Raw genomic sequence first — 24597 nt, 5'->3', positions numbered from 1 at the left:
AACTGTCAGGGGTCCTTAACCTTTACCTTTTTAATAATAATAACAATAATAACAATAACTAAAAAAGCCCCTAAATCATCACCATCAAGGTCATCATAAGACCAACAACAGCCATAAAGGCCATAATTAAGATTATTATAATGATAGTAACAACCAGTGTGAAGTACTGTAGTGGTTAGAGTGTTGGCAGACCAGGGTTCAAATCCCCACTCAGCCATGAAGTGGGTGACCTCAGGCCAGTCACTCGCCTACCTCACAGGGTTGTTGTGTGAGGGTAAAACAGGGAGAACTGCACACACCACCTTGAGCTCCTCGGAGGGAAGGTGGAATAGTAGTAACAAGCAATTGCAACGCCTGGGCAGCAATGCTAACCCTATCTTGCCTTGATCCTTCCTCGCTGCAGAAAAGCCCCAAGGGTCTTGTGGAAAGTGCTGGGTGTCAGCCCCATTAAAACCTATGGCGGCTTCCTTCCGAGTAAACACGCCTGGCAGCATCGGGCTGTGCTCTGTGGCTGCCATCCTAATACCCCACCCCCTTACCTGGGCATTATTATGGGGCCTCAGTGCGCGACTTGCACACTGAGGAGACCCGTCCGGGCTCGCCCTCTTTCGCTCGAGAGCGGCCGCGCTTTTTTCCTGTCCCCGGGCAGAGCCAGGGGGCGCCGGCGGGGCGGCCGAGCTTCCCTGTCAGGAGACTCCGGCCTAGCGAGGGAGGCCGGGCTCCGTCCCCGCCTTCTTTCCCTCAGCGCGCTGCGCGTTCAGGCCGTCCAAGGCGGGGGTGGGAAGAAGGGCCTCGGCTGGGAGCAAAGCAGCCATGTGGCGAGAGGACGACGCCGGCTCCTCCGGGCAGCGGCGGCGGCCGTGGCGGGTTGAAGAGGTTTCGCCGACGCCTCCCGCAGCCATCGCGTTCCCAGAGGACAGCGATGGAGGGACGGAGCTGCCCTTCGACGGTGCGTTACCGAAGGGGGTGCAAATACAGTGGTACCTCGGGTTACAGACGCTTCAGGTTGCAGACTCCGCTAACCCAGAAATAGTACCTCGGGTTAAGAACTTTGCTTCAGGATGAGAACAGAAATCGCATGGCGGCGGCGCGACGGCAGCGGGAGGCCCCATTAGTTAAAGTGGTACCTCAGGTTAAAAACAGTTTCAGGTTAAGAACAGACCTCCAGAACGAATTAAGTTCTTAACCCGAGGTACGACTGTAATGGTTTCGAGAGGGAAGGAAGCACGGTAGGGGGGAAACGTGTGCAAGCTGAGCCCCGTCATGCTAGCCCTACTCAAGAGTAGACCCGTTGAAATGACGGGGCACGGCTTGCCTCGGGGTCCATGGACTTTGCTGTGGCTGCTCTGCGTTGGGTGCAACGCTTAGGAGAGGTTAAGTTCCCAGCTCTGGTGTCTCCTCAGAAGTAAGGACTAGTGAGACTTGCTCCCAGGTAAGTGCTGCAGATTGTGGAGCCATTATTATTTATTATTATATATTGTGCTAGAGAGAACAAAAAAGAGGGAGCCAGATCTCTGCCTCAAGGGACAGTATAAAATTTGACACAAGGGAGCCAACCTATGGGGAAGGAGGGAGAGACAGAGGCTAATAATTATACCCCATAAAGGGCAATTTGCCTTTCAAGACCCGTAATAATAAAATCTAATTGGTGGTGTGAATTCCATTTTCGTCAACTCCCGTTGGCAATAGAAGCTTAGGCTGTGTATACACCATACTTTTAAAGCGGGGGGGGGGGGGGGGTACTGGGAACTGTAGTTTACTCCCCCCTGAGCTACAATTCCCAGCACTGCTAACAAACCATAGTTCCCAGGTTTCTTAGCGGGGCCGTGTGTCGTAAATTGTATGCTGTGTACATAACCTTGGGCTGCAATGCTACTCCAACTTAGCTGGGAGTAAGCGCCATCAAATTCAATAGGACTTCGGAGTTGACATGCTTAGGATCCTGCTGTTACTGGCCTGTCCCAGTGCATGTGTGCTTGGGAGTAACTCCACACTGAAATTCACAGGACTTGCCATCAAGCAAAGGTGAAAGGGAAGGTTTATGTCCCAATAAACTCAGATCACAAGTGGTAAAGCGTTTACTGAGGCACGTCACTGTGGACAAGGGCTTTATCTATTTAAAAACTGCTCTGCTGGAAAATGTGCCAATATCCACCCACCCTACCTGAAAGGGCTCAGGTTTAAAAACAACACATGAATTTGCCGTATGTATAAATTCTGTCAATGTTTGTGTTTGCTTTGGGATACGGCTTGGTAAACGAGGCTTTAGAATAATTAATGGATAGAATAGAATAGATTCTACTGCTTTGCACTGCAGGAAAACAGTGGGCAAGGAAGGGGGATTATTTGTGCCCTCACAGGAGACTAGCTGCTGGAATTATTTTAACGGCATGGAAGACAATAATATACCAAGAGTTATGCAACTAAAACAATCTAGCCGGGACTGTACATGTCATAACATGCAGGAGACATCCAGATCATAGGGCTTTTGAATCATTTTAGTTTTGCTGCTCTCACTGTTTCTGGTTAAACAACATATTTTGACATAGTCTCCTGCCTGCCCTTCGCTTGAGTTCCACCCCCCCCAGCCCCGCTTCAGAAATGTTAACCTAATAAACCAAGAATGGGGTAGCTGTGGCCTACCAGATTTTGTCGGACTACAATTTCCATAATCCCTGACCATTGGCCTTGCTGGCTGGGGTTGATGAGAATTGGGAGCTCAATAGCATCTTGAGAACCATAGGATCCCCCCCCCCACTCTGTTAGTTAGAGAAGCTGGATTATTTAACAGTTTTTGTGTTAGGAATGGAAGAATGTGCATGACTGTACAGTTATGTAGTTACATCATTCTTCTTCACCTTGAGGCAGAGTTAGGGGGCAGTTTCATCATTCCTACTGATCTGTCTTGTGACTTTCTCTTTAGGGCCTCTGGGTACTCTATAATTGCATCAGCTGCCCTTTTTATTATACTGATGCAAACCATGTCCTTTATCATTCCAAACTTACGCTAACTTAAAAGCAGCCTCCTTATATGTTCTGCATCCTGAGATGGGGTGGCATCAGGCCAGGGGAAGTGGGGAAAGGCTCACCCATTTGTCTCTATGGCAACAGTCTTTTTGGGCATGTAAATGTCAGTTCTTAACAGACCAGCTAAGGTCATTGCCTTTCAAAGAAATTGGTCTGACTGGTTCAACAGCTTCTTCTAGATTCTAAACCTCACTTGATGCAGAATCACAGGCCTGGAAGGGACATGTGGCTATCATCCAGACTAACCTTCCACCAACTCATAAGAATAGTTTATTTTTAATGATATTATTTCATCAAATGTTACATCGCTTGATTGTTAAAAAACAACAACAACACTCTTAAAGACATTTGCATATCAGCCTGCTAGATGGAACTATCCCTACCCCATGTGCTGTTCAGGAGGAGGTTTTTCCAACTCCTCCAGAGCCAGATTCAGGGAGGGCAGGAGGGGGTGAAAGCCCTGTTGCACAGTGGAAACCCTTGTGCAGGGCTTCTGCAGATGGAGTTTGTTGGGTTGGTCCTGCCTTTTATCTGGGAAATATGTGGTCCTCTCAATAACACTGTAAAACATTCCAGCTTTGATATTTCTTAGAATAGGAATATTACATAAATTGCCGTTTAATCCCACAGTGTTTTCAACTGCTCATGAGAAAATGTGCTGGTCAGCAAGCCTGCCTTTCAGCTTCAATTTTTGCCTGGTCTATTTCAGATTCTGATTGGCCTGCAGAGCTTCGAGGTGCAAACGGTTCTCAAAAGTTAATGAACATTACAACTTCGTTTGCGAACCAGCTCCTGCTCGTTTCACTGCTAGAGCATCTTTGCCATGTGTATGCACAAGATCCAGCACGTTCAAGACGTTTGTTTCAATGTTAGTAAGAGCTTGACTTACTTTTGCATGGTAGAGTGGTGGTTGTCAGTTCCAGCAGCTGAAGAATTGCATTATTTTGTCTGAATTTATTATATTATATAAATATATTAAATCAGAATGTAGCTAATAATAATTTGAGCACATTAAGGTTGCAGTCCTATAACCCCAACCCTATAAGTACTTCAAGGGTCGTAAACCTCATTGAACACATCGGGTCCTACTTACAAATAAACATCAATAAGCTTTCAGCTCACCATACATCTCTTACCGGTGGTGCACCTCAACTTATCTGAATTTCAACTTAATCTTTAACTATTCTGTTGTTATTATCTTTGCTCCATCAAGTAGGAAAGTAAACAATTTTAGCTGCCAGTTCAAAGTCTTAGATCTTAACAAAGTCTTAACAAGTTCAAAGTTCTCATGTTGCTCTTCAAATGGACGTATTATAAATTTTTTTTAAAAAATCAGCCATAGTAGTTCATTTAGTTCACATTGGGACAGCTCAGTTGGTGGAGCATGACTCTTAATCTCAGGGTTTTGGGTTTGAGCCCCACATTGGGCAAAACATTCCTGCATTGTAGGGGGTTAGACTAGATGACCCTTGTGGTCCCTTCCAACTCTAAAAGTCTATGATTCTATGAAGGCTGAATTTTATATGTCATTTTGAATGTAAAAGCTAACCCCGAGCTTAATGCTAGAGGTATAACTGCAGCATGTTAACATGCCCAAGTGGATACCTGACATGGTGTAAGGTATCAATAAAACACTATAGCAATTTAAAAATCCCATTAAAATCCCAAATAATAACTACAAAATGCACAGCATTTATTAAATACAGAAATGCATATATTAAATACAGACAGGCACACATTTCCATGCCACCCACATTTCCACCCACCTACAAACCATCTGCTATTCAGACTGATTATTAGATCTTGTTTGATTTGGGTGGGGCAGGAGGGGTTTTTCCTTGAGATAATCAACCTCCTGGAAGCTCCACCCATGGTTACATTTGAACAACAAGAGTGTTCAGAGAGGAATGCTGAAACTCACCACAGTCCAAGCCTGGCATTAAAATACAAACAAACAAACAAACAAAAAAACAAAAAAAACCCCAACCCCACAGCTTTTGAAATGGGGCAGTTTTTGGAGACCTTTTATTTTAAAAGTGTATTCTAATACTTAATTATAAAAAGATGGTTCCATAGTTTGGCTGAAACATTTTTGTTGAGTGTCAAAATGTTTCAGATCATTTCCTTGTAGGTAGCATCAGCTGTCAGTGCAATTTAAGCAAAGCTAGGCCATGAGCTGTTTTTAATAATCTGAGTGTTGTGTAAAGTTCAAATGTTTGATTTCTTTTCAAATATTTCCCCTCCTTTTGTACAGTACTGTGTAAGACATTTACTGGAATGCACTTGCTATCTGATTTTGCTGTCCGCGAAGAATTCAGTAGTTTGCGCCTGCAGCACAATCGAGCCATTACTGAATTGATGAAAGCAGCCAACCAACAAATACTCAATGAGGTAAGCTTACTTCAAACTTTATTCCATTTCTCTGCTTCTCAGTTCCCATGATTAGCATAAAAAGGACTTTGGTTTCTTTTTGTGATTCTTATGCAGACCAGAGAATTCTACTCCAGTGCTCTCCTCTTTGTTCATACTCCTTTACAAGGGTATGGACTACATTATCTTTTAATGTATGTATAGGTACTTTATAATGTATAGGTACTTAATAATAATCCGGAGATCACGTCATTAGGAGCATGGTGAGGTTGGTGTAGTGAGATCTATTCTTCTCCATGTGTCAACAAATCTTTTTTTTAAAGGACTATAGTGTTTCATGGAAGGATAAAAATATATTGCAGCCTGTTTGGTCATTGTGCTAGACCATGGGTTGTGCTAACTATAGTGTATAATCTAAACCAGGGTTTGAGCCTAAAAAACCCCATACCGCAGTTCAGCACAGTTTGTCTGCTTTTATTTTCCCTATTACTGATCCCAAACAGCATTTTTAAAATTTAGATATCATGCCAAACCATAGTTTCTGGTCTAGTATGGACATATGCTAAAGCACTTGCCAGGAGTTCACAAATTTGGTTAAGGATCTGAGTGACACACTGACATATAAACAGTGGCAGCCAAATGTGTCCCTACACGTCACAGAACAGTCAAAGTCTTTCTTCTAGTGTGGCCATTGCACAACTGTTGGCTCAGGCTGATTGGAGCTGGAAGACACCAATTAGCAAAGGCTGTCTTAGCAGCCAAATTTCAAGTTAGAAAAGTAAAGATTTTTGCTTTACCTCTGCCAAGAAAGTCAGCAGGAAATCCATATGAAAGTTAAAATAAATTAATACATCCTTCAAAGAAACTGCTGCAGGAGCCCCTCCTCATTGTGTATGTGTTTTATATTTTTGTAGGAGTTCGGGAAGAGTGATTCTTACACAAACAGGTATGTGTTCAAAGTGCTTCAACGAATGTTTAAAATTGCTTGTTGGGCAATTAACACATTAACTCCAAAGTAAGTTTCACTGAGCTCAGTGGGGCTTACTTCTCAGTAAATGTGCTCATTTACTCTCTCTGCCAGAGTCCTCAGTATTACAAATATAAAATGTTCATTATTAGAAGTGTTTAAAAAAATCAAAACAGGAGATTCGATACTGAAAGTGGAAGTTTTAAAATAATATCTAGAGTTTCCCATGAAACTCTAGTATTGTTGGAACTATGCTTTTGAGAACCAACTGGAGTTATGAAACCATGAAAGCATGGTTTGATCCTCCCCCGTTCTTGCTTACACTGGTATTTTTCATCAAAAATAGGGGGAATTGTACCATAGTTAGGAAGCCTGACTTGCTTGTTTTCTGCCCCAAGTGTCTACTGCAATCAGCCTTCCCCCAGCTCAGCGCTCCAAATATTTCGAACTACAACTTCCTCCATCCCTAACCATGCTGGCTGGATCTTATGAGAGTTGTGGTCCACAACATCTGGAGGGAACCAGCTTGGTTAAGGCTGGTCTGACAACTATGACAAATCCTTTCTTTTTTTAAAAAAAGAATGTGTATAAAAAGGTGTCTGAGAATAGCAAATTATGTCACTATGGATTTGCGTGATAGAGATTTGTGTTCCTTCAGTGTCACAAAATTTGTCTGGATGGAGAAGGAACCTCAAAATGAATATATAGTAGCATCACTTCATATTTTTGTAGTACCTTATATATTCGTCTTTGAGTCAAAACTACATGAAGCTGATTAATATCTTCTAACATTTTTATAAATGAAAAGTATCCTTGGACAGTGTGACTGAAAGCATGGGAGGACAGGAAGGTACTTAAACTACTTAAATCCTACCATTTGAATGCTAAAAATGCATGCCCCCCATTATTTTTCTGCCCATGAAGGAAAGTTACATTGTTGGTGATTCTAATACCTTTTTATTTTGTGATGTATTTTGTTGCTACAACCAGTGATGCCCATCTTTTTAAAAACTAGGGAAAATGAAATTATCTTTGAAGCACAGACTTCTCGCTATATCAATGAATTTGATGAGATTACAAGGCTAGGAAAAGGAGGGTACGGCACTGTATACAAGGTATTATTTATTCTTTGTTTTAACAACTTTGTAGTAACGGTTTATATTACTGGGTGAGCTTCCATAATAAGAAATACTCAAAGAGAAGGGAGTCCAAGATGGATGGAGTTTTTTAAAGCAGAGGTTCTCCTGTTTATTAGAGCTTAATTGGACTAAAATACTGGCGCGTGCTAGAAGAGATGAGATCACAAACTGTGGAACAAACCAACCGTAAGGACTTTAAGGTTTGAACTCGTTTGGTGCGAATGACGGTGGGGGGGAGGGGAGCCTACAGTTTCTTTATTTAAAGTTTTCTTCTCTACATTTATGATTCGGCAACCCTCCTCTGAATCTTAGTTCAAATTATATTTGTACAAGCAAGGATGGGAAAAATTGGATTATAAATATGGAATATAACATCAAACGGAACTGTGTGTGTAAAAAAAATATGAAAAAGGGAGGGAAACAATATTTTAGAGAAGGTTTATGAGATGACTTTTCCCCATCCTTTATTATCTACAAAGTGAACTAAATGACGCTAAGAGGACTTGGAATTTAATTTAATTGGAAGTATAATTGTTCATATATCTTAAGCTGGAAGGAAGAATGAAAGGAGTCTGTGAGCTGCTAAGGAACTGATAAGGTTCTTTATTGAGCCATCTGCAGTTTGACAGACCACTCTTCTTCCCAGGCTGAGAGGAAAAATTGTGACAACAGTTTATTTACTGGGCCAGAGTGACTTTTGCAGCTGTTGTTAAAGTTCTCGGTGCAAAACAATGAAGCACGGGATAGAGCAATGGAGAAATTTCTGGAACAACAATGGGATATCAGCTCCGCCCAAGGCAGGGGTCGGCAGCGTGCGGCCCATGGGCCGGATGCAGCTCACGAAGACCGTTTTACTGGCCCATGAGCCACCCCTGAACCGAGCCACCCGCTCTGTGAGTCCCCCGCGCGCTGCGCTAAACTGGCGCAGTGCGGTGCGGGGACTCGCTGAGTGGCGCAGGAAATTGCACCTGTGCACACGCAGATACTGGAAACTGCGTCTGCGCATGTCCAGACGCCGAAAATCGCTTCTGAGCAGGAGCAGTTTTTGGCGTCTGGGCATGCGCAGAAGCAATTTCTGGCACTGCAGACATGCACAGATATAATTTAAGGTGTCGCAGTGCGCCAGTCTGGCCCACGGATGATCTCCTTGGGAGTGATCCAGCCCATGGCCGGTAAACCTTGCTAACCCCTGGCCCAAGGCATGATGGATAACAGCAACAATTGGGGGAAAGAAAGACATAACATCTTACTAGGACAAGAAGAAACACCACGGACAGAATAGTTTGAGTTCCTCACTTGCAGTTTTATAAATCTTTTAATGTGTCAACACAAATAGAAGTTATTAATATGCAGTTGTTGCATAAGGGATTATTATTATGACTGGAATGTAATTGAAACTAATAAGATTTTGGAACGCAGAAAAAAAGAAAATAGCGAAACCATCAAATCTAGCATGCGGGGGACCACTTTAACTAAATTATATAATTCGGTATTGAATGATTGGTATTAATTATTGTATTATAAATCAGTATTGTTATAATGAGGCTATTATTGGACTGTAATTGGAAACTAATAAAAATTATTACAAAAATAGTAATAGAAGAAAGGGGAAATCACAGAGGAGGAGTATACATGAGTAGCCAACAGTCACAAGGTGAAGGTCAGGTAGCTGATAAACCTCTGCTCTTGCTGACCCTAGTTTTAAGCTGCAACCACCTGTTAATCTTTCCCTCTGCCTGAACTGGGTGCCTGAACTGGGTGGTTTATATGTGTACATGGGGAACACTGTGTTCAATACTATTTTCTTTTTTAAAAACAAAATTTCTGAAAATGTTAAAAACCATTACCAAGCATAAATCATTGTATTCCAGGACAAATGCATGTACAGATGTTAAGTCTTGTGTGCAGTTGTCTACATGGCATTAAAACAGACTTGGGGAATCTTTTACATTACAGTTTAAGCTCATACCCACAGGGCATGCTTTAATCTAAAGCATTAAGGTAATTTCTCCATAGTGGCTGCTGGGACTGAGACGGAAGGGAGTTTACTGCACAATTGTTAATGTTGTGAGTGACCAGATAAAAGAATGTTGCCTGCCAGTTGTCATTTGGCCATCTCTGAGCTGAACTCTGCTGTATCTGTTTTCAGGTCCGAAACAAGCTAGACGGTCAGTTCTACGCAATTAAGAAAATTCTTATCAAGAAGGCTACCAAAATAGATTGTATGAAGGTATGCACTTATTTTACATCTGTTCATGTGTTTTGTTTGGCCTGTGGAAATTCATGACTCAGTGTAATTGGTTTCAAGATCTGATATTTAATGTTAATGGAAAGGGATTATGCCAGGATAGTGAAAGGAACAGAAAAGACAGAGAGAAAAAAACTGTTGCTGTATAATTCTAATGATTCTGTAATCAGCTACTGTTTATGTAGATGAACAATGGTCCACAAGATACAGAATTTAGGTGATCTATCTATCTATCTATCTATTTATCTATCTATTGTAACATCTGGAGGGCCGCAGTTCCCCATCCCTGCTCTAAAAGCAAATTGTGTAAGAATGGATCATAGCTAGCCTTCTCAGTGCAGGTTAAATTTAGCCACTTAACCCAGTATTCTCTGCTTTTGACTGGCAGAACTTCTGCAGAGCTCAGGCTGAGGTCTTTCCTGTTACTTTCTGCCCAATCCTTAATTGACTTTTGCTAGTATCTGAAAGGCTTAAATAAGAGTGCAAAGTCCTCTCCTTGCAGAATACTTTGCAGACAACTAATGAAGCTGCTAACAGCTGGATGATTTAGTACTATGGTTCCCAAACATCTGCCTGGAGATGCTGAGGACTCAACCTGGAGCCTTCTGCAAGCTAATACTGTGCCGTACCACTGACTTAGGACCCCTTACTACAAGAATAGCACCCTTTGGGTTTTTTGGGGGGGATATAAGAATGAAGTGCACCTTCAGTTTTATTTCAGGAAAAGTGTTCCTCAGTTCTCAAAATTCTGGTAAACAATGGCTTACCAATGATAAGAACAGGACGGATTCCCTCTTGTTTTTTTGTAGGTGTTGCGGGAAGTTAAAGTGTTGGCTGGGTTGCAGCACCCTAATATTGTGGGATATCACACTGCTTGGATGGAACATGTTCAACCAGCAAGCCCAAAAGGGGAGTACAACATTAGTTTTGTGGCTTCTATCTGTCAACATGACACATCACACATCCTAAACTGGCTGTTGTTGCCCAGAGAAATATTTTGGGATCATAATAAACAGCTTTCTGAAATTTCCCCAGTCCCTAAAGGTAAAGGTAAAGGTACCCCTGCCCGTACGGGCCAGTCTTGACAGACTCTGGGGTTGTGCGCCCATCTCACTCAAGAGGCCGGGGGCCAGCGCTGTCCGGAGACACTTCCGGGTCACGTGGCCAGCGTGACAAAGCTGCATCTGGCGAGCCAGCGCAGCACACGGAAACGCCGTTTACCTTCCCGCCGGTAAGCGGTCCCTATTTATCTACTTGCACCTGGGGGTGCTTTCGAACTGCTAGGTTGGCAGGCGCTGGGACCGAGCAACGGGAGCGCACCCCGCTGCGGGGATTCGAACCACCGACCTTTCGATCGGCAAGCCCTAGGCGCTGAGGCTTTTGGGCTTGCCGATCGATCCCCAGTCCCTAGTGTGGCACTAAAAAAAAAAAGACAGCTCTGGTGCGGGAAAGGTTAAAACAAAAGCAATAGCTATATTGTAGCACAACTCCATGGTGTATCAATTTTGGGAAAGCCGTGTGCTGTTCTGGTCACCCCATAAATGATTTGAAGATATAAAAAATGTGTGTGGGGTTGTCTTTTTATAGGTTTTTGCATTCATAAATATAGTATCTGATCTTAGTTAATATAATAATTTGTTCTTATTAACTATTGAGATTTTAAACCAACTACATGTTCATAAAGTAGGCAACTAAAAGGTATAATTTAACTATAATCCAATGGTACAGTCAGTCTGTCGTTGTAAAATGTTGTGTTTCTCTTCATCCAACTTGTAGGTGAGACAACTTTGAATTTACTATCCCTCAAAATGTCTTCTGGGCAGAGTTCTGAGTATGTATCCTATGTATCAGTAAGAACAATCTCTTTTGGTCTTTTTCAAATAAAAGCCAAAAATATAGCAGAATGTTGTCTTAACGTATAGCAAGGATCTTTTCTTAAACCACGTAATATAAAAATATATATTTACCTTTGCTATTCCTTTTGTCAGATTGAAAAACAATACTGCTTCACCTTGTTCTTGATTGCTGGAAAATGTTTCCATGACTAGTTATTTTAAAACTTGCTGGAGGGGAGAGCAGAGGTTTTCTATTTCATGGTCTCTGTGAAATCCTACAATATGAGTCTGTGCATACAGAAGCCACAGACCACTTCTAGAGCCCAAGCATGGAAAAGGCTGCATGTTTGGTAGGCACGAGATTGACATTTTGCAGCTAGCGATTCCATTCCTACCTGCTGTAGTGCAGCAGCTAACAGCTTGTTCATCCAAACAAAACATTTTAATTTCACATGTTTTATTTATATAAATGTTTGTGCAAGCGGAAGCACAGGAACTGCTTTTGAACTCAAGAAGTGGGTCCTGCAGCAAAAGGTTTCAGTGTGGAGTGCTGCTGTTTGCTCCTCCAGTCTGCCATGCCCTGCTGCACACTGTTCCATTCTCCTTCCCACCCCGAGCTGTCAGGAGATTTCCTGGAGAAGGGTGGTCTGATGCAGAAGAGTGAGAGGTGACAGCAGGCCCTGTTAATCACACTATGTTAACCTTGTTAAAGGGACGCGGGTGGCGCTGTGGGTTAAACCACAGAGCCTAGGACTTGCCGATCAGAAGGTCGGCGGTTCGAATCCCCGCGATGGGGTGAGCTCCTGTTGCTTGGTCTCTGCTCCTGCCAACTTAGCAGTTCGATAGCACATCAAAGTGCAAGTAGATAAATAGGCGGGAAGGTAAACGGCGTTTCCGTGCGCTGCTCTGGTTCGCCAGAAGCGGCTTAGTCATGCTGGCCACATGACCCGGAAGCTGTACGCTGGCTCCCTCGGCCAATAAAGCGAGATGAGTGCTGCAACCCCAGAGTTGGTCACCACTGGACCTAATGGTCAGGGGTCCCTTTACCTTTAACCTTGTTAACCAATGCAAAATCTGGCACAGCGTTTGAGGAACAGCAGTAGCAGGTATTTTCTCTCCCGCTCACAGTTCTTTGTCTCTCTCCTTACGTTTCTTGCAGAGATCAGTACAGCGTTCAGGATATGGAAGACAGCAGTTCCATTGTCTTTGCTGAATCTTCCGGTGGCAGAGACCGTAAAGGAAATAAAATGGATGCATGTGCGCTACCTGTTGAATTGTCCGAGAGCAGCTGCATGAATAACACAGTCGATGGATCAAGAGATAATGAAAATCATCCATCAATTGTATCTCCTTGCAATCATGCTAGCCTTGGCAGTGTTAGTACAAATGATTCTTGCACTGATGAAGAATACTCCCAGAAGGGGATATCTGTGCGGCATCAGTGTCAGGTAAATGCGGGTTCCTCTTAAACATACTTAGTTACCCCTTGACACATGTGGAGAATAATCTTCAGCAACTGTGCAGCATAAATCCAAAACACAGCTATATTTCTAGAGATGGCTTTTGGACTTGTTTGACTGTTTTTATTTATAATATTTTAAAGCTGCTCTTTCGTATAAAATAACGCAAAGTTTTATGCAACCTTAAAAAAAAGGTGCTGCAATAAGAACATAAAACATGTCAGTAGAAGCTGGTTGGCAAGGAATCTCAAGTTCAAAAGATCTGTCTGAATAATACTGTTTTCTGAAGGTGTCTGAAAGTGAGCAGGAATGACTTCTGCCTAACCTCTACCAGCAAGGAGTTCCACAGAATAGGACCTGCCAAACCACAGGGACATGTTGCAACACCAGAAGTGTCCCATTGGAAGACCTGCTATTTATTAAAATGTTTATAGACTGCCTTTTATTATTGAGTTGGCATACAGGATTAAATAGTCGTTGATATATCTGATGAATTTTGCTTTCCGATGCTACGATTGGCAGCTTCTTTCTTTGGGCTGCCTTCTTCTTGGTTTACTTTATTCTGTTTGTAAACATGTCCCATCTGACTTAATTCTTGAATATGTACATCCTAGTTTTATATTTACTTTTTTTTTAATCTTTTCCTACTCTTGGGAGCTGAAAAGGGGTGGAAATGAATGCACATTTTCACCTAAAATGTAACAGCCCTGGTGCTCCACTCCTCAGGATGGAAAGACTGGGGGAAATGGATGGACGAATGAATAAAATCTTATTTTTAAAAATGTTTTGGAAGTTGTACATGACCTGATAAAGTGGTGTGTGGGTGCATGTGTATGTATAACACACTTAAATGTTTGTATTTTTCTTCCCAGATAGAGTATCACCTTATGCTTCACATACAGATGCAGCTGTGTGAAATTTCATTGTGGGACTGGATTGCTGACAGAAACAAAGTATGTTTGAAAACAGAGGATGCTTCTAGTAAGTTTTGTTTTTGAAGATAGAGTGGTGGGGGAGATTAAATGTTAACGTGATTTCCTGCCTTTAAGATAGACTTAAAATATAAATAAATATTCTTCTCTGGGCAGCTGTAAAAAGTGCTTCCCGTATTTGCCTGTTGTTTTTTAAGCTGATTTCCATAACAATAAAGGCAATGAATCTTAGTCTGCATTTGAAAGCAGCAAATGTTTTCTTCCTTATTTGTAAATCCTAAAGCCAGGTTTCCATGGGCGGGTGCTCCTGCTCAACCCTCATGATCCTTCTCCCTGTCTAGCTGGGATGTGGAGAAGAGAATTCTCATCTTTGTACTGCTGAGGTTTTGCCTCATCTGCACACACCACAACCGAAGAAAATCCCCGTTGAAAGGAATGGCTTTTCACGTTGCACTCTGGAGTTTTGGAGCTGGCAGCAGAGGGACAGAGAGAGGGGTTTCATCTGACAGCTCCAAGACTCAAGCACCATATGAGATGCACAGAGAACTTGGGAGGGAGGAAATGGTCAGTAGCAAGTTGCCACCACAAATGTGTGGGCCCCTACTTATAGTTGCAGAGGTACTGTAGTTCATTGGAGAACACATGCAGGAGGTCAAGAGTTCAATCTCTGGCATTAGCAGGTAGGGCTGGGGAAGACCCTTTGCCTGAAATATTGGAGAGCTTCTACCTTTCAGTGCAGACATTTCTGAGCTAGATGGACCATTGTTCTAGTTTTGCTTTCCCCAATCCAATATCCTCCAGATGTCTTGGCCTATTCCTCCCATCAGCCTCAGCCAGCACAGCAAATGCTGTATTTTCATATTAACTTCTTTGTTAAAATAGCTGGACGTATTATGCTGTCATTTATAAAATACTTCACTCCCCATCCCTTTTTTAAAGGTCCTTATCACCATGTGGACAACCAGTGGACATTAAAGATCTTCCAAGAACTACTTGAGGGAGTGTATTATATCCACAGTATGGGAGTCATGCACCGGGACATTAAAGTAAGTAAAATCCTCACTTGGAGCTTGGAATTGTGGAGGAGGTGGGGATTATCTCTGCAGCTGGGGCACAGTTGGTACAATTTCTGGGCCCAATTTTAACCTTTAAAGCCCTAAACAGCTTGTCATGAGGCTACCCAAAAGACTGACTTCTCCCACATGTTGCCACCTGAACCTTAAGATCTCTCCAGAGACACTGCTCCAGGTGCCCCCGCTGGGAAAAAGGTGGGTAGCTACCAGGGAGAGGGCCTTCTTGGTGGTTTCCATCCCAGTTATGGAAAAACTACACCAGTAAAGCTCACCTACTGTGTTCTTTGTGGTCTTTTCAGTGCCAGGTGAGACAGTTTTGTTCACCAAGGTGTGGTCCCCCAGAAGTTGTTGGGACTCCTGCTTCCATCATCCCAGGCTGTAATGAAGCCACTATCTCTTGAACTGACCTACCTCACAGGGTTACTGTGAGGATCACATTGTGTGTGTAGTGGGGAGAAACAAATTCACTATCTTGAGCTTCTTTGAGGAAAGGCAGTATAATGATGATGATCAGAATGAGGAGAAGGCAGAAGAAGGAAGTAAAGGAGGGAGGAGGAGGAGGAGGAGGAGGAGGAGGAGGAGGAGGAGGAAGAAGAAGTAATAATGGACAATAAAGCTGAGATGCCTGTAGCCCTGACCTGGTGAATCCTTTTGCGTTTGTGATTTCATTCCGAGCTTTGGGAGCTGATTCCATTGCATCAAGGGAGCTATTGTTAAGATAACCAGAATCTTGATAATGACCAAGAAACCCTGCCATACAAGTGGAACTTTTTGTATGTAGAGATCCACTCCCATTATTCTTACAAATCTTTTACCCTAACAGACTGGTTTAAGTGGACGTTATTCAAATAACACTCGAGAGAATTCGTAATGCTTCAGAAGATAAAGCCAAATTCAAGTTTCTCACTAGTTTTTTTCCAAATTTTATTTAATTTAAACAAGGAAGCTTATTTTTGAAAGCTTTACGGGGCCCTTTTTCTGCTCTTGTCTGATAGCGTTCCAAAATGTGTGTTGCACAGTAAATCAAAAATAATTTATTTTTGAAGCATAGGAGAACTCTTGATTGATGTATATGGAATGCCACAAGCTGGTTGGAATCACTCCTTTTAGCCAGAATTTCATGTTACCTCGATATACTTTCCTGATGTTGAATTTGCAAATATCCTGCAAAGACAAGACCTCTGAAGACACTCTCAGGAGCATATCTTTCAGCAGTCCACAGCATGAATGGCTGAGTGCTTTGGGTAACCGACCTTCCCTGTTTGTTAATTTCAAAGGATATGATAAGCTTAGCAATCTCTTCAGTACGTCTCCCTGCCTTAGATTGGTCTCTTTTTCAAGAAATAGGAAAAGTGCAGACTCCTCTTCCTGCGTTAAAGCGTTAACATCTGCGTCATTATCAAGCAAGAGGTTTATTATATCTCTTCTGCCACTTCGGCAAGCGCTGTGAATAACTTCTTGCCCTTCCCAGTCTTTCATGTGTACATCTGCTCCATTGCACAGCAGTAGCTTAACACACTTATCACCTGCTGCTAAGACTATGCCAGCCTTGCAGGCTGAAGACCAGACAGCAAAGTGGAGCGGAGTTTCTTTGGTATCTGGAGTTGCGAGATTGGCGTTCGCTCCACAGAGGAGTAGCATGGTAATTGCCTGCTGGTCCAGGATTTCAGAAGCTAGGTGAAGAGCAGTTTGGCCTAACCTATCCCTGTCATTTATATTGGCTCCATTCTTCAGCAGGTGTATTAGAGTTTGATGATATCTGTTGGCTACAGCTAAATGTAGAAGGCTATGGCCGTGGTAAATGATTGCGTCAGAATTCACCTGGAAGTCTTCCTCTGATTTGACGTGAGGGTAGTTTTCTTCATTGCACTGTGCAATTCTCTGATGCATGTTCAAGGGGCATCCTGCAGTTCTGTATTTGGGAAGTGATATAATAGGTGGTAAGATTCCATACAATTCCTCTTCCATTAGCCACCACCCTTATTAACCGCCAGGTGGTTTTCTCTAAAGAATTTGTCCAGTATTACCCTTCAACAATCAAGCAAAAACTATATTTCTTATCGTTTCTTCTTTCTTCTAGACCATAAAGTCAGTGTTGCCCAACCTTTATCAGTACATGTTGATTGGGTATGAGGTGCAAAAAGTATGATAAGGCACATATCATGGATCATCTTAGATTAGCGGCAACCACAGAGCTGAACCTGAGGGTTGGGCTACTAAAGGTTTGCTTCCCTCTGCTACTGTCCTCCCTAGCACCACAGCCCGCTGGATTCCCAACTGCAAGGCGCCTTGCTTTATAAAGCAAAGCCCCTTAATTTGAAGGAGTGGAGATTGTGCCACACACAGGCGATTCTTTGTGCTTTTGTTGGCCTTCAAAGGACTTGGGGGTACACTAGTCAACTCCAAATTAGGTGGTGCTGTTCTAATAGATATGATAGGTTTTCCATATGCAGTCCCCACCCCTTGGTGTGGCCTTTAATCTACTGAGCCGGGGGAACGTGTGGCAATACTAGCACAATGCTGGAAAGGCATACAAGAGTGTAAGCTTGACTCTTAGCAGTGGGCAGGGCTGGTGTTAGGAATTGGCAGCTGTGGGCGCCTGCAGAGGGCTGGCAGAACCCTGGAGCCCATGGTCTCTTTGGTGGAGGACGTTCCAGAGAAATTCTACAATTTGGCTCTTCTTGGCATGACCCAACCAAACTTGGCTAATGTCTCATTACTTTTCTGGACTTGCTGCTGAATAGCTTTGGCCAAGCATAGAGGGTTTTCTTCTGCCCACCAAAGGATTCCCAGATCTCTTACCTAACTATAATATATAGTTAAACATTACCTTATTTCAGGAGGTTCAATTTGAAAGGTACTTTTCATATATCTTCCAAGCGGCTTCCTCCCGAACTTTTGCTGCCATATTGGTTCCGGGGGCAGGGAGAGGAGAGAGATCCAGAATAGGTATCGAAGTTTATCTGATAACCCTTTTATGCATGTTTGAAGTACAACTAAGGATTTTTATTAGCCATATCGGAAGGGCTTATATCAGATTGCATTTATGATGCATGTGGCCCAATATACAACTGCCCTAAAACTGTCTTTCCACTCTGTTTTGAAAGGGTGCGTGCTTCTATAGAGTACCGTATACAGTGACTAAAATTTTGTGGAAGAAAAGCTACACTTATTTTGCATGCATGGAAAACTGTTCAGACATTGTTACAATAAGATATATTTCACAAGTGCCTAGTTTTTGAGGTGCTTTTATAAATCTCTAATTATTTAAAAAGTTGGCCAGTTTTATAAGAAGTGCGTAATATTTATTCTCAGATCTTATCTTACATTCAACATGTAGCCCCCTGCTGTAAACTGAAAAAAGTCCACTAATTCAGTAAGTGTGCTTAGACTTGCAATCTTACTGCAGTTCTATGCAGTTCTACTCAATGGGGCTTAGTAAGTTTTGGAATTCCTGGGTTATTGAACATAATGGGGCTTACTTCTGAGTAGACATGTAAAAGACTGTTATCAGCCAGCCTGTTCTTTTAAGTATCAGTACCAAAATACGGTGGTTTTTTCAGAAATCAGAGGAACACCTTAACTAATCAAAGGCATTAATATTCTGTGTGGTATTAATATAGAATCTGTGTCCCGCATCTGTAGAAATAGCCTGTTGAACTTTCTATATGAAGGTCTTACAGTATCCAAACACTGTTGTCTTTTAGATTATAAGGAGAATAGCAAAAACAAAGTTCTGTCATATAACCTTAAAATTCTATAGCTTATAGAAATATCATTTGCCAAATGGCATACATGAACTACCTGCTGAGGTCTACAAAAAGTGCCCAATTTCTAACTGACCTGGTAAAAATTGCCACAGTCACAGCAAGTTAAAAAGTGATGAAAATTCCCCCCTTGGGTATTAAGAAATCTCATATTCTTTACAATTTTGGTGAAAACTACCGATGTACTTTCTTCAGGCTTGCTGCAGAGCACATACTTTCGTTGGTTAGGTGAAGTTCTAGACAGCAGTTTAAAGGTTGTTAAGGTTTTCCTGCCCCATTAAAATACATTAAAAACAAATACTATCAAAATAGTGTCAGGCATGACAGAAAACAAAATGGAAACTAAAATTTTGCCAGGAGAACAATTTTTGCAGAGGGAGTCACCTAGTGTCTTATATGTAGAATGTCTGTTCCTTTACTTATGAAATATAAGTGTGTGGTACAGCAGTTACATGAGGTTTTTTTTGGCTCTGTGGACACATTTGGAAACCTAAGAAACTGTCATGGGGACCATATGTTCCATATGATCACGTGCACCCAGTTTGCCATGGATGGCATGCATCCCACCCAACACTGAACCTTCTCTCACAAATCACCCTGTCCCAGGAAAAGTGAATGGAGGCAAAGTTGTAAGCAAGCACAGTTTGTGATATTGCATCATTGCTGATCATCAAGCATGTCTTTTAAGGCATCAGCCTTGGCTTCCAATTTCCTGAGTTTATGGAGGCTGAACCAGCGTGAGGTAGTTTAACTCTGATCTTAAACGGGGAGGATTCTTGATAATGGAACAGTAAGTAATTTTAGACATATGATTACCCGGAAAATAGTTGGTTCGTGGACCAAGAGGTAATACATTAAACTTTGAAGTGTAGCCCCATCGTTGTCCATTACAGCGTCAAATAGCATTTTCTGCCTTTCATCTAATTCATGGGGTGGTTTCTTTCCATAGGAACGTCTAATCAGATTGCCCATGTTTACAAAGAGAAAATGTGTAGCTGAGAACCCTTAGTTTGGAGAAAATGCAAAGGAATCTTGAGCCATCGTTCCTTTGTGATTATGCACAATGCCTGGTTCTAGAACCAGCCAGATGATACCATGGCTCTCCTGTGTGGGCAGAGGGAGGACTGAGCTTAGTTCGTAAAGAAGCTGTGCAAGAAACGGAGGGTTTGCGCAGCAGAAGCATATGTATTGCCTCTTTGCACTGTTTACCTGTTTCGAAACAAAATTTAAAAAGATTCCTTCCAGTAGCACCTTAGAGACCAACTAAGTTTGTTCTTGGTATGAGCTTTCGTGTGCATGCACACTTCTTCAGATAAACTGAAACAGAAGTCACCAGACCCTTATATATAGTGAGAGGATGGGGAGGGGTATTACTCAGAAGGCTGGTGGGAATGGGTGATTGGCTGATAGGTGTGGTAAACCTGTTGATTGACTGTTAATTGGTCTTACAGGATAAAGCAAGGGGTGAGATGGCTAAAAATAGCTTTATAATGAGATAAGAATCCAATGTCTCTATTCAGACCAGGTCTCTCCATGGTTTTAAGTTTGGTAATAAGTTGCAATTCAGCAACTTCTCTTTACAGTCTATTTCTGAAATTCTTTTGTAATAAGTCAGCTACTTTGAGATCTTGTATAGAATGTCCTGGGAGATTGAAGTGTTCTCCTACTGGTTTCTCTGTCTTGTGATTCCTGATATCAGATTTATGTCCATTTATCCTTTGGCGTAGGGTTTGGCCTGTTTGTCCAATATAGAGGGCTGAAGGGCACTGCTGGCATTTGATGGCATACAGAATGTTAGAAGATGAGCCATTAAGTAGTCCTGAGATGGTATGTTTGATGTTGTTGGGGCCAGTAATGGTGTTGTCCAGGTGTATGTGGCAGCAAAGTTGGCATCTGGGTTTATTTCAGGCTCTGGTACCAGTGTCCATGTTAAGTCTGGTTGTTGTATTATTGTGGGTGAGGAGTTGTTTAAGATTGGGTGGCTGTCTGTAGGCAATGAAAGGTCTTCCTCCCAGAGCTTGAGAAAGAGAACTGTCATTGTCTAGAAGAGGTTGTAGATCTCCGATGATGCGTTGAACTGTTTTAACTTGTTTACCTGTTTGTCGATCCTGGCCTACACCTGCATGGAATTGTTATTTCATCTGTCAGTCACTTTATACAAAAGTAAAAATTCTCAAAGCGACTGAACAAGATAAAATGCAACGAATTTAAAACCGTATAGATGTAAAACAGTGAACAATGCAAAATAAACCTACCCACCCCACTAAAAGATTAGCACAATGTAGAAAGCTTAAATACCAAAGGTCCAAGAGGCCCTCCCCCCCAAAGCCTGGTGCCTAAATGTAGTGATGGCACCCAGTGTGTTTCCCTTGGGAGTACATGCCACAGACAGACCACCCAGCACTGAAAAGGCCCGTTCTCATGTGGCTATTGGAGTAACTGGACATGAGGGGTTAATTTCCTTCAAGAGCGTAAACCATCCCATGGATGAGCTTGACACAGGTGCAAAGTCAGCCAAGCCAGTTGCTATGGTAACTGCCCAGTGCCTCAGCTATATCTTTGATAAATGCATGTCAGATCAGTACTCTGTCTGTCTGTCCCTTTGCTGCCAACTCATCTCTAGAGACAGACCAAAAACAAAGGCAGATGAGAAGCTTGGACTCTGCGTCAAGTGCAGCTTAGTTCTTAGATTAAATGTAACTAATGGATGAGTGAGAAATGCAAGGTTTCATGCATAAAATATTCAAATTTTGTGAAATATATAACCAGCTTACATTATCCTGTTTTTACAGCCCAGAAATATCTTTCTACAAGGACCTGACCACCATGTGAAAATAGGAGATTTTGGACTGGCCTGTAGAGATATTATACAAGAAGATACAACCCAGTTGCTAAATGCAAATAAGATAAATGGTAATTTCAAAGCAGTTTGGCCTTTACTTAAAAATTGGCAGTGTGGTATCCTAAGAATTAATTCTAAATTTTGTCTTTTTTGTTGATTAGATCTAATACATACTTCTGGGGTGGGTACTTGCCTGTATGCCTCACCTGAACAGCTACAAGGCTCTCACTATGACTTCAAGGTACAGCCACTCAACCCCCAATTATTTATTTTAAAACTTTACCTCCGTTGTGATAATTCGGCATACATGTTCAAGAGCATTATTGATGGGTGTTAACAAAAGCAAGCTGGACAGGAGCTGGAGCAAAGTCAATCAGTTCAAAAACAAGGCACTAGAGCCATGTGGTGTAATACTCAAAATGGAAACAGCTAAACGCAAAAAGTAAAAATAGAGTGTTCTATTTGCAATGATGAGAGGGAACAGAACAGCTGCAAACATTTATTTATGCCCACAGATGAGGTAAAAATGGACCGTGTATGTCAAGTGGCCTGATTTTATGGTGGACAAAAATATAATGGCACTCCAATGTTTGTTTGAAATTTCATGGCTTATTAAGTATGGTTGCATGAAAATTACCAACACCTGTTTTTTAAAAGGCATTTGTTTCTGGGCAAGCTTCTTGAAACATTGGAAGGTTATTTTCTGATATTTTTACAGCTGTATCGCTGAATGTGATTTTAGGCCATTTGTAATGCATTCAAAATTTCTCTTAAGACGTAATTATTTTGTGCGCTAATGCTCATATTTCTCTTTTCTGCCAATAGTCAGATATGTACAGTTTAGGTGTGATCCTGTTAGAACTCTTCCATCCATTTGGAACAGAAATGGAAAGAACTGAAGTTTTGATGGGCTTAAGAAGTGGCAAGATCCCCCTCTCCTTTAGCAGGAAATGGCCTATACAAACTAAATACATTAAGCTGCTTACCAGTTCGGTATCATCGCACAGACCAACTGCAGGTCAACTTCTTGAAAGTGAACTCTTCCATAATTCAGCAAATGTAAGTTTTTACTATATATTGGCTTTGTAAAAGAAGGCCCCTTCTGATTCTACATTCCGTAATATGAGGGAGACATCTGCAGGGTGAGCTTCATTCTTTGAGATTTACTTGCTGTTTGGGTCAGGCTAAAGGCTCGCCTGCTCCAGCTTCCTGTCCCACAACTAATCATATTCCTATGAGAGTCCTGGAAGCACTTTCCCCAGGTTACCAGCATTCGTTATTCAGAGGCATACTGCCTCCAACATCAGAGGTGGAACAAGCTGCCCAGAATGGATGGGGGAACCCATCCAGATGGGGAGGGTTTAAATAATAAAATTATTAGAGTCTGTTCAACTCCCGAAACTGTTCGAAAACCAAAGTGCGGCTTCCAGTTGGCTGCAGGAGCTTCCTGCATTCATTCGGAAGCCGTGTCGGACATTGGGCTTCCAAAAAACATTTGCAAACTGGAACACTTCTGGGTTTGCGGCATTCAGGAGCTGATTACTTTGACAACTAAGCCATTTGGGAACCAAGGTACCACTGTATTGCAAAAAACGAATTGTGCAGGCCATTCAAAACTGCTCCTAGCAAGGTTAACATTTAAGGAAGGTAGATAATTATTTCCTGACGTTCCTACACAAAAGGATAAAATGTACTATATAGCCAATGTTGGTATCTCATTACTTTAAAAAAATAGTTTTTTATGTAAAACAGCAGTTTTATAGTATTAAAATCCTTTGTCCTTTTAGTCATAGTACAGTGGATCCTTGGGTTACGTTACCTTTGGGTAACAAACGTGGCAAACCCGGAAGTGTATACTTCTGGGTTTTGCCACGTGCACATCAGCAGAAGTGCTCCATTGTGCTGCACATGTGCACAGAAGTGGCACCTTTTCTTCCGAAATTTTCGTAATTCATATCCGGAGGGTCCACTGTTTTAAGGAGGTTCCTTAAAACCCTTCTCACTCACAAAGAACATGGGTTTGTTTTAATAAATCACAATTTGGACTGAAATGATTTTTACTACCATATAGTATTCTTGGTTTATTTCTCTGAGCATTAGTAGTTTTCTTTGAGTCTTACTGGCGCTGTGGTCTAAACAACTGAGCCTCTTGGGCTTGCTGATTGGAAGGTCAGCGGTTCAAATCCACAGGATGGGGTGAGCTCCCGTTGCTCTGTCCCAGCTGCTGGCAACCTGGCAGTTTGAAAGCATACCACTGCAAGTGGATAGAGGCTGCTGCAGCAGCAGGAAGGTAAATGGAGTTTCTGTGTGGTCTGGTACTCGTCATGGTGTCCCGTTGTGCCAGAAGTCATGCTGGTCACATGACCCGGAAAGCTTTCTGCGGACAAATGCTGGTTCTCTCAGCCTGGAGTGAGATGAGTGCTGCATCCCATAGTCACCTTTGACTGGACTTAACCGTCCAGGGGTCCTTTACCTTACTGTAGAGTGAGACAGATAAGCTAATGTCCAGCTGTTCCTGGAGCCTTCTCCAGCCCTAGTGGCCTTCGGCTGTTTTGCGCTATTACAACTCCCACCATCTGTTGGCCATGCTGGTTAGAGCTAATGGAAACTGTAGTCCCCTACATCTAGTTACCAAGATGGAGAAGGCTGTATTAGCATTGTGACTACCTGTGTACAATGTTCAAATACCATACTTGTGTTTCCTGTTTTGTTTTTAGGTTATTTACAATCTTCAGCAGAAAGTGATGCAACAACAAGAAGAAATTAAGTTGCTTAAAGAAAAAATCAAGCTATTGCAAGAGAAAGATGAGAGAGATAGAATTCAGCAACTTGGCTCTCCTGTTTAAGTAGAAAAACAAAACCAAGTATTTATATCATGTTATGCAAGATACATTGTTTTTATATAAAATTGCTTAAAGCAGCTTGTGTGCCTATGTC

General features: G+C 42.1%; 2 protein-coding genes across 3 annotated transcripts; one reads left to right on the top strand and one right to left on the bottom strand.

Annotated features, from left to right (window-relative positions):
* The first annotated feature begins 153 nt into the window (after nt 1–153).
* EIF2AK1 (eukaryotic translation initiation factor 2 alpha kinase 1) lies at nt 154–24580 on the top strand. Of its 2 annotated transcripts, none has more exons than XM_053364134.1 (15): nt 154–949; nt 3737–3895; nt 5282–5418; nt 6312–6343; nt 7380–7479; nt 9653–9733; nt 10561–10661; nt 11529–11582; nt 12746–13034; nt 13919–14027; nt 14918–15024; nt 21611–21731; nt 21822–21901; nt 22486–22719; nt 24378–24580. In XM_053364134.1, exons 1-15 carry the CDS (start codon nt 814–816, stop codon nt 24504–24506), a joined length of 1869 nt encoding a protein of 622 aa, XP_053220109.1. In that variant the 5' UTR covers nt 154–813; the 3' UTR covers nt 24507–24580. The 2 variants fall into 2 exon arrangements, with proteins under 2 accessions (XP_053220109.1, XP_053220110.1); XM_053364135.1 differs by lacking the exon at nt 154–949 and adding an exon at nt 1255–1432.
* ANKRD61 (ankyrin repeat domain 61) lies at nt 15959–19957 on the bottom strand. Its single transcript, XM_053364141.1, has 3 exons — nt 19635–19957; nt 17882–17952; nt 15959–16963 (listed from the first exon to the last, which is right to left on the bottom strand). Exons 1-3 carry the CDS (start codon nt 19788–19790, stop codon nt 16075–16077), a joined length of 1116 nt encoding a protein of 371 aa, XP_053220116.1. The 5' UTR covers nt 19791–19957; the 3' UTR covers nt 15959–16074.
* Nucleotides 24581–24597: the final 17 nt, after the last annotated feature.

The sequence above is a fragment of the Podarcis raffonei genome, chromosome 14, assembly GCF_027172205.1.
Source record: "Podarcis raffonei isolate rPodRaf1 chromosome 14, rPodRaf1.pri, whole genome shotgun sequence".
NCBI lineage: Eukaryota > Metazoa > Chordata > Lepidosauria > Squamata > Lacertidae > Podarcis > Podarcis raffonei.
Note: the sequence above shows the minus strand (reverse complement) of the source record. Positions and strands in the feature narration are given on the sequence as shown.